This window comes from Acanthopagrus latus, chromosome 13, assembly GCF_904848185.1.
Source record: "Acanthopagrus latus isolate v.2019 chromosome 13, fAcaLat1.1, whole genome shotgun sequence".
Classification (NCBI taxonomy): Eukaryota; Metazoa; Chordata; class Actinopteri; order Spariformes; family Sparidae; genus Acanthopagrus; species Acanthopagrus latus.
The window spans coordinates 1,380,982-1,389,613 of record NC_051051.1 but is presented as its reverse complement, the minus strand read 5'-3'; the positions used below and the strand labels follow the sequence as shown (position 1 = coordinate 1,389,613).

Genomic DNA, 8,632 nt, shown 5'->3' with positions numbered 1-8,632 from the left:
ACGAGGTCCGGTCGTGCCAGCCTCCCTCCTGACAGTCGTATTTCTTTGTTTCTGAAGTGTTTCATCATCTCATCCAATATTTTATTACCTTCGCTCACCTGAGCAATGAAGCCAGAGACCCACTGATATCTGTGCTCTCAGTGGTGACATACTGACACTGAAGTCTCTTACAGGGGGGCTACACTGGTCCACCACGAGGTCCGGTTCTGCTCGAGGTTTCTGCCTGTTAGAGGCAGTTTTTTCTCACCACTGTTGCCAAAATGTTTGTTTTGGGGGAAATGTTGTAAATAAAAGAATTAAAGAGTATTATCTGGACCTGCATTTAGTGCTTCATGAACTCAGAGATGGAGGTGTCACTTCTCCCTGACAGAAGTTACAGAACAGCACGTTGTCTTTGCATCAGGTGCAAAGTGAAATCCTTTATTGTGTGATCAGAATTTGACACTTGTGAATTGGTTGTGGTGAGATTTATGTCGTGTTTGACTTCAGCAGGCACAAAGCAGAGCTGTTCTGCCATCTCCTGGTAACAAGAGGCACAGCAGCTGTTTTCACAGACAAATCTCAGGAGCTCAGTCTGAACAGGTGAGAAAAGTAGGTCAGACTCTCCACTTCTCTTCTCCCCACATGTCTCAGCATCATAAACTCAGAGAGTCTGGATGTTTTCCGATGCAGATGTGCTGTACGGTATGAATTATAGAGCAAAGAGCTCGACGTGTCCATTAGAAGAAGACGGAGTCGAGCTCACCTCTGTGAATAATTCAGCTGGCCTGCTCACCGCTGCTGCTCATCATCCTGAGACTGAGAGACAGACGTGCAGAAACAGATTCTGAGATTTCTACATTCTTGAAATATATTTCCAGCGTTTTCAGACACGTCAACACCCACAGAAGATAGTGGAATATGTATTATTCAGTTCAATTTAACAGGATGTAGATGGCAGAGCTTTGGGAATGTTTGTTGGTGTTGGTGAATTACAAACCATTACAATCATTATCCTCATGTTTCTGTTTCTGTGATCATATTAAAGGTTTGTATTCTCTTTGGTCTTCCTACATTAATGCTGTTAGACTGTTAAATTGCAACTTTTTGTTTATTACAAGCCAGCGAAAAAAAACATCCTCCTCCTTTTTGTTTTCCAGCGTGACCGTGTAAAGGTATAATACGTAACATTCCTGCAGTAAAGTGAGTCAGACTGAGAAAGTCAGCGAACATGAATAAATATAACGTGACTAAGACTTTAAAACATGACCTCATCGAACTCCCATGATCCCACACTACTCACTCTTTTCCACTGATGAGAGACGCCAAGCTGCAGGAATTACACAGTGTGCCTTTAAATCATTAGGTCATTATTACTATTATGGGTTTTTTTTCATCATGGATTGATCTGCTGTGTATAACTTTGATTAACTGATTGAGTCCACTGACACTTTGACAACAGTCCAGATCTCACAAATCATGTAAAAAAGGAAAAGACGTGAATTTTCACATTTGTGAACCCTGACCCGTGAAATGTTTCGATTCAATTACTAATAATTCACAAAATAATTGTCAAATAATTCAATTGAATGAGTCTTCTTGTCAATTGACTCATTAATTAACTGATTAATCGTCTCTGCTGTACTTGTTTATATTATCGGGTGTTTTGAGTTCTAACAAGCTTTCTTATGATCTGAGTGAAGAAATGTTTATGTGTAAAGTAACTTAAGGTGTCAAATCATTAACGTTAAGTAGCAAGTAAAGAACATGTTACCCTCTAAAATGTGGTGGTAGAATAATATAAGTACTTCACATGTACGTATATAATAAACAGTACAGTACTTTAATAATAAGTGTACTTAGAAAACAGAAAGCTGCCTCAGCCTGACGCTTCTGAAGCAGTTGATCTGAATCAGGTGCTTCTGTGACTGAACATTTGCCGTCTGTGTGGTGAATTATTGTCACCGTGTGTTTTTACTTCTGATGACTCGTGGATTCTTTCACTCTGCAGAAATGTGACTCGGGTCAGGTGACTCCGGTCAGGTGACCCCGGCCGCCCCCCCGCTGTGCCACCTCTGGTCTGAGGCGCTGCCATCATGTAAGATTAATCCTGAGGGCTGAAGTCACCGTCCTTTGTGTCTCTTGTAAATGTTTGTCTTGCGTCTCCAGGAGGACGCCGCTGTAAGAATGTATCAGAGCTCAGTCAGACGGGCAGCTCTGTCATTTCCAGGCTGGATCCCACGGCCCGGACACTTGCGTCACCCTGTCTCAGTCTCTCTCTCTATTCTAGTGTGGTAATTTTAGTCCTGACGTCGGCCTGTTAAAATGAGTCCTCTGACGCTGTGAGGAGGGTGGTGAGGTGGTGGGGAGAGACAGAAGGTACAAATACAGACATGCACACTGAAGTCTCCACTTCACGGGTGGAGAAGCAAAGAAAGTTTGGCGCAGAAAGTTACACGGAGCTTGTTTCACCTGGATATGCTGGCTCATCACTGTCACCTGACGTTCTCACAGGTAGGTGACTGATTCACTCCATCAGAGGAGAGGAGGCTCACTGCTCGTCTGGGAATGTAGCTCACTGATAATCACTGTGACTCACATACAACAAGTCGATACTGATCATGGTTTTATTGTAGGAACTGATGTATGTGATCTGGCTCGCGTGTGTTCGTGCATGTTTTTCATCACTTTTAATGACATCCGTGAATCGACATTATTTATTTCACTGCAAAAAGGGAAAAAAAAAAAGCTCAAACACAAGAAACAAACACAGAGTCTGAGGATAAACTGACTCCGGCCCTGCAGCAGGATCTTTCTACCGGAGGAGAGAAAGCTTGAAATAAGTTCAGAAGTGAGTTATGAGAGTTTAAAATAAAACGTAAACATGGAAAATTCTTTTAGAGTAAATCACTTGAGAGCAGACTGCAGACTGCAGCCCAGCAGGTAGTGAAACACACTTTCATATTAACAAACACTTCATAATTCAATTTTCTTGAATCGTTTATTTCAGCGCAATGTAAACTAAATATAGGCCAAGAAATCACAAATTTAAGTAGAAAATGTGAGTAAAAAGTAGAAGAAGAAGCTGCACGTCATCTGATAAACTGCCTCCAGTGATGTCACTCAGTGGCTAAGTTGCATTGTGGGTATTGTAGGCACCAGGTTTTGAAAGACAGCTCTCCTACAACACATGAACAAATGATCACATCCAGTAGAATCTTTTTTTATTCCTTCAGACAACACTTTCCACTAAGACCTTTAAAGAAATGTGTAAGTTGGTGGAATTAACCTTTAATACTTAGAGCAAGTTATCGAAGCTTTTAGTTGTAAAAGACATAAAAATGATCAATCTAAGAATAACCACAGATGCAGATGGAAACCAGTAAACAACTCTCGAGACGAGATCATTCATCTTACATTTCCACAGAACTGTGTGTGGTGTTTTGCCCAGACATCATCCCTTCTCCTATCAGGCCCAGGCTCCACTCCCACGCATTTGCACTCTGACTCGGTCAACGATTCGACTTTTGACGTCATTCCCCCCCCGGCAGCTCCGTCCCAAGGTCCCCGAGAGCCAGTCTGCCACTAACTAACTCCTCATATCCCGTAACACAACACTCAGCTCCAGGTCCTGTTCCCAGGAAAAACCAGCTGCCAGTGGGTAGGCCTTAAATTCCTCTTGTGGCTTTGCACTACTCTGTGTTTCGCTCTCCTTCTCCCTCTGCCTCCCTCTGCTCCTCATGCCTCTCCAAGACATTCCAGATGTGGGCTCGTCTGTCTCTGCTTCACTTCTGCTCTACCTCTGGCTCCTTCCACATGTGACAGACTGTATGACAGCCGCTGCTGCTCTGGGATCTCTACCCTCCAGGATGTTGAGATTACACTGACACTGTGGCTTTAAAATGGGCTCGATTTGTGTTTTGGAGTGAGGATAAGACAGACAGGGCTGGATGGGTTCGAGTTCCACAGACGGAAAGATTTCAAGTAGCTGCTGGAGATTTTTTTTTTTTTTGTCTGAATACAAGGTGTCAAAAACATCTCTGCTTCAACCAGCGTGAGGAAAATGTCTCTGGTGTTTCTTCTGCCCGTGTGTTAAACTGCTGCATGGATTTGTTAGACACTTGCATTTCCAGCAGGGAGTCAACAAACATCAGGGCAGATTTTATGTGCTTATTGTGTTTCATGATTTCAGGTGAAAGTTACATCACCGCCACATCTGGAAATTATTTCCACAAAGAAAGAATCTAAGTGATGTTCAGTCGGAAAACAAGTTTAGTCACGTTCCTCTGCTTGGCCTCCGTCCAGGTCTGGTTCCCTGCCGGGTTTCATCACTTCATGAGAACCTTAAAAGGTTGACAGAGAGAAAGAGAGAAGCAGAGAGAGGGTGAAAGTGATAGAGGAGGGCTCGGGAGGAGGATATTTCCCGTAATCACCATGAAGGCGGCGTTGTCCTCCACTTCCTGTTTTCTCTCGTGTCTCAGACACAGTCCAGGTGACACCGACGGTGATCGAGGTGGATCTGCTCTGTCGTTGCAGACACCAGGACTCCACTCTGATTCGTCCAAGCCTCAAAGTGTGTGCAGGATGTCTGAGGGAGACGTGACAGTGCTGCCGTTTGGACCTGCGTCTCTGGACCTGAGCAGGCAGGAGCCGCGGACGCTGACCCGGCTGTACAGCCGGAACGGAGGATATCACCTCAGGATACTAGCAGATGGGACTGTGAACGGTGGCAGGCAGGAAAATGACCCATATGGTGAGAAAGGAATGTATGAAACTGATGTCTGATTGGCTGTTTGAGAAAGCATGTTGACAACAGAAAAGATTCAGATGAAGGTGATAATATTCTGTACATCACATCTACTTTCACTGGACTGATGGTTAAAAGTCTTCAGGGTGGAGAGAGTTTTCAGAGTTTCGATTAGAAGGAATGTGAAGGCTCATGAGTGAGTTAATAATTACTTGGACAAGGTCGCAGAAGTTCTGGTGAATAATAACTTACTGCTGAACACACTGAGACCAGCAGGCCTCCGCAGGGCCGAGGTGAGTTTCAGTAAAAAATGATGGTTACGTTGTGTTTAGCATCCTGTCATGTTGAACACTGTCACGTGTTTGTGCTGCAGACGTCCTGAGGCTGAAGGCCGTGAGTGTCGGTGTGGTGGTCATCAGGGGCGAGAGGTCGGGTCGGTACCTGGCCATGAACAGCAGCGGACGCCTCTACGGATCGGTGAGGTTCAGACACGTTTCATAATCCAAACACAGCGCAGATCTCGCTACACTCAGAGGATAATTTGCCTAAAACAGTGACTTTAAAGGAGCACTATGTAGTTTTCAACGAGACTGATCTGAACAAACGAACTCGTGACACATCGATGCTCTTTGCTTTGATTATATTTGTTGTATCCTCCTCAGTGCCTTCGTCTCTTCAGACACGCCTGGTTCCACCTGAGGACGGCTGTTAATAGACATATATCATGGAAATCCTCCATTTCATTTAATTACATTTCAAATTTCATCATGTTCAATCAATGTGAATAAATTAAATAACAAGGTGTGTAATTCATTACATGAGCGAGGAAAAACCATCTGAAATGACTAAACTTCAGTAAAACTAAACACTCAGGTCGTGTTTAGGTAAAAGTTTCCCTTAATTTTATATGTAAGAATTAAACAAACACATCAGGTTCATGTGTTAGTTTGTATTCATTTAATTTATTCACACTGAGTCAAAGTGACACTTTATATCAAACTGATGTTTTAAAATCAGATGGAAAATTCAGATGAAATTAGAAACACTTAAGTCAACACTTTCTCATGATGACTTCAGATCCTGTTTCTCTTTCTGACTGTTGACTAATGGTTTTCATTGGAACTACTTTCATCACATCACGTAACACTTATTAACCTGTCTTGGTTATTTCCACGACTACGAAACCCCAGAAACCCCAGAAACCCCAGAAACCACAGAAACCCCAGTGCCAGCGGCTGACCAGAGCATATTTCTGCCTGATATAAACAACTGTGAGCAATATTTAGATAATGAGACGCATCAAACAGCTGATGATTTGTCACGTAGATTCTTATTTCAGCTCTTTACGCTGTTCTTTGTCCTGCTGCTGTGAGAATATGTAGAATCACAAGATTTGCTATAAAACAAACTCTCCTCTTCTCTTCTCTCCTCTCCTCTTCTCTTCTCTTCTCTCCTCTCCTCTCCTCTCCTCTTCTCTTCTCTTCTCTTCTCTTCTCTTCTCTCCTCTCCTCTTCTCTCCTCTCCTCTCCTCTCCTCTTCTCTCCTCTCCTCCTTCTTATCCTTGTCTTGTCTCAGCAAGCACTGAACGATGAGTGTTACTTCCTGGAGAAGTACGAAGAGAACGACTATAACACATATCGCTCTCAGAAGTACAGCTGGTATGTTGGGCTGAAGAGGAACGGCCAACCCAAAGCAGGACCAGACACCCACCAGGGTCAGAAGGCCGTCCTGTTCCTGCCGAGGCCCGCGGGCAGCATGTGAAGCCGGGCGGCACCAGGACCGTGGACACGCTCACCTGAAGTCTTTAAATGCACATTAAAGGTGCAGTGATACGCCGGGAGAAGTTTCCCATCTGAAGGTCACTCAAAATCACAAAGAAAGCCTGAAGCGAGCACATAATGCTGTTAGTTCAAGCTGTTAATAACCTCAAAGACATCATGAAGGCTCACACTGCTTCATCTGTGTATGGTCCTCACAGGTCCACGAGCTGATGTCCAGACTTTCTTCTCACCGCTCACAGAAATGTGTTTGGTATCAGGACGCATCAGTGCTGATAAACGAGCGTTCACTTTGAACCCTTGTATGAAATACCACTGCTGGAAGACAGCAGCGGACCGCTTTTACACACAAATAGTTTCACAATTCATCACGTCTGGTACAAAGGAAACTAACAAGGCAAGAATAAAAACACAAGCCGAACATCTGGCAGTAAATACAAACTCCAGTAAACAGAGTCCACAGCGCAGGGAGCTCTAGTTAAACTGAGCTTTGTAGAAACAGAACGGAGGATGTTGGCTGACTTGGTAACTTTTAATCTGCTCGAGCCTGTTTGATGCACATTTCTGTAACCGTTCATGTGCTTTATGGAGAGTGAGCAACTTTCAAAAGGTCAAATAAGAACAAATCTGCAGAAAAGTTGATACGAGACAATTTAGTGCTAAAATGTTGCTCCTGACCACAGAACCCTTGTTTCTGACGTGCAAACCAAGCCAAGAGTGAAACATTTGTATGATGGTGTGACTTTATATCACTTTATTTCTCTGTTATCATGTGTCTGAGTCAGCTGATGTGAAAACTCTGTTGCATTATTAAGTTGTTGTTGAAAAGAGTCAAAGGTCTTTTTTGTAAGAAAGTTCAAATTTGAGTCCGAACTCGTCAAACTAACTGTGGGACTGTGAGTCGGGTCCAGCAGTCCAGATGAAACGTTCTTACAGACTCGACTCTGAAACATCTTCACCAGAGCTGAAGTGGATTCTGTGATCTTGGCGATGGTTCTGTTCTGGACCACAGGAGCAGTGAAACGCTTCCTGTCTCTGGGCAGATGTTTCTTTATACTGTGCTTTGTTGAAACACATGTTACTGTAACACTATCAAAGGTTTGATTACTGTTGTGAATATTTATTTAGAACGTTTTACTGCTAATTGATTTTAATTGCACTTGACGTTAACATTACTTACAGACGTAGTGTAGGAGCAGAAAGGTACCGAGACCGCCTTTCACACTGTAATACATATTGTATAAACTATAATTAAAGATTTAGTATCCACACAAACAAATACTACATGTGAATGAAGTGAATACAAGTTTATAACTGTACATACATCATTAAAGAAACATGTTACGATCAGTGTGTGTCTGTGTTGTGTTGTTCAGCCACGAGATGGCAGCATTGTTTAAGGTTCAGTCTCAGTTTCAATTGATCCACACAAACCAGTAGAAATAAATCATATAACAGTTAAGCTAAAACCGTTTGTGTTCAGATAGCTGCAGGCACAGTGTGTGTGATCTGCAGATGGACCAGCGAACACTCACTTACTGAATGAAGAGAATGTTTTGGAGTCAAGAGTTTCAGAAAAAACAGCAGCACAGATTTTGTTCATTATTTTACAGAGGCTAAAAATCATGTGTAGTTAATTTTTCAGCATAAAAAAAACACCATCAGTATTTTGAGTTGATTCAGTATTTTCATTCTGTGCTGATTGTTAACAAACTTTGAACAAAATATCAGAACTTGAAATGTGTTTTTTATATGTAAACAGTGTTTAAATCTGTCTTACCGAGCCGTATGGAAATCTTCGCCTGAATAAAATTCAGCATCACACGAATGAAATATGATCACAGAAGCTGAACCAAACATTCAACTTCCTGCAGATTTTTATATATTTTATAAAATGTGTATCAGGAGTTGATCTCTCTGTGAGGACGCAGGCTAACTTAATGTTTCCTACGTCTTTTTTACGACAAACACATTTCTGTGTTGCTGCAGCGCAGACAGACGACAGAAGACCTCCGCTCACCCCGATCAGGAATTCTCACCACATTTTTGGAAGCAACGACATTATTCATCTAATCCACGTTTAATGTGTAACGGCTGAAACAGAACATGGCCTGAAATGCTGTTTCAG

At 42.7% G+C, this 8,632-nt stretch overlaps 1 protein-coding gene across 6 annotated transcripts; it reads left to right on the top strand.

Annotated features, from left to right (window-relative positions):
* The first annotated feature begins 1,983 nt into the window (after nt 1–1,983).
* Nucleotides 1,984–7,854, top strand: LOC119031782 (putative fibroblast growth factor 1). 6 transcript variants are annotated; one of them, XM_037120481.1, is made up of 5 exons: nt 2,088–2,493; nt 3,407–3,636; nt 4,516–4,732; nt 5,100–5,203; nt 6,302–7,854. In XM_037120481.1, the coding sequence occupies exons 3-5, from the start codon at nt 4,564–4,566 to the stop codon at nt 6,485–6,487; spliced, it is 459 nt and encodes a 152-aa protein (XP_036976376.1). In that variant the 5' UTR covers nt 2,088–2,493; nt 3,407–3,636; nt 4,516–4,563; the 3' UTR covers nt 6,488–7,854. The 6 variants fall into 6 exon arrangements, with proteins under 6 accessions (XP_036976377.1, XP_036976376.1, XP_036976374.1 ...); XM_037120480.1 differs by having other exon boundaries at nt 2,089–2,493; nt 3,407–3,640; XM_037120482.1 differs by lacking the exons at nt 2,088–2,493; nt 3,407–3,636 and adding an exon at nt 1,984–2,077.
* Nucleotides 7,855–8,632: the final 778 nt, after the last annotated feature.

Excerpts from the sequence above, each read along its gene's own strand:
- LOC119031782 (XM_037120477.1), top strand. The coding sequence starts at position 4,414 with ATGAAGGCGGCGTTGTCCTCCACTTCCTGTTTTCTCTCGTGTCTCAGA. Across the intron at positions 4,733-5,099 it reads GCAGGAAAATGACCCATATG|ACGTCCTGAGGCTGAAGGCC; the intron begins GTGAGAAAGGAA and ends TTTGTGCTGCAG. Across the intron at positions 5,204-6,301 it reads GCGGACGCCTCTACGGATCG|CAAGCACTGAACGATGAGTG; the intron begins GTGAGGTTCAGA and ends GTCTTGTCTCAG.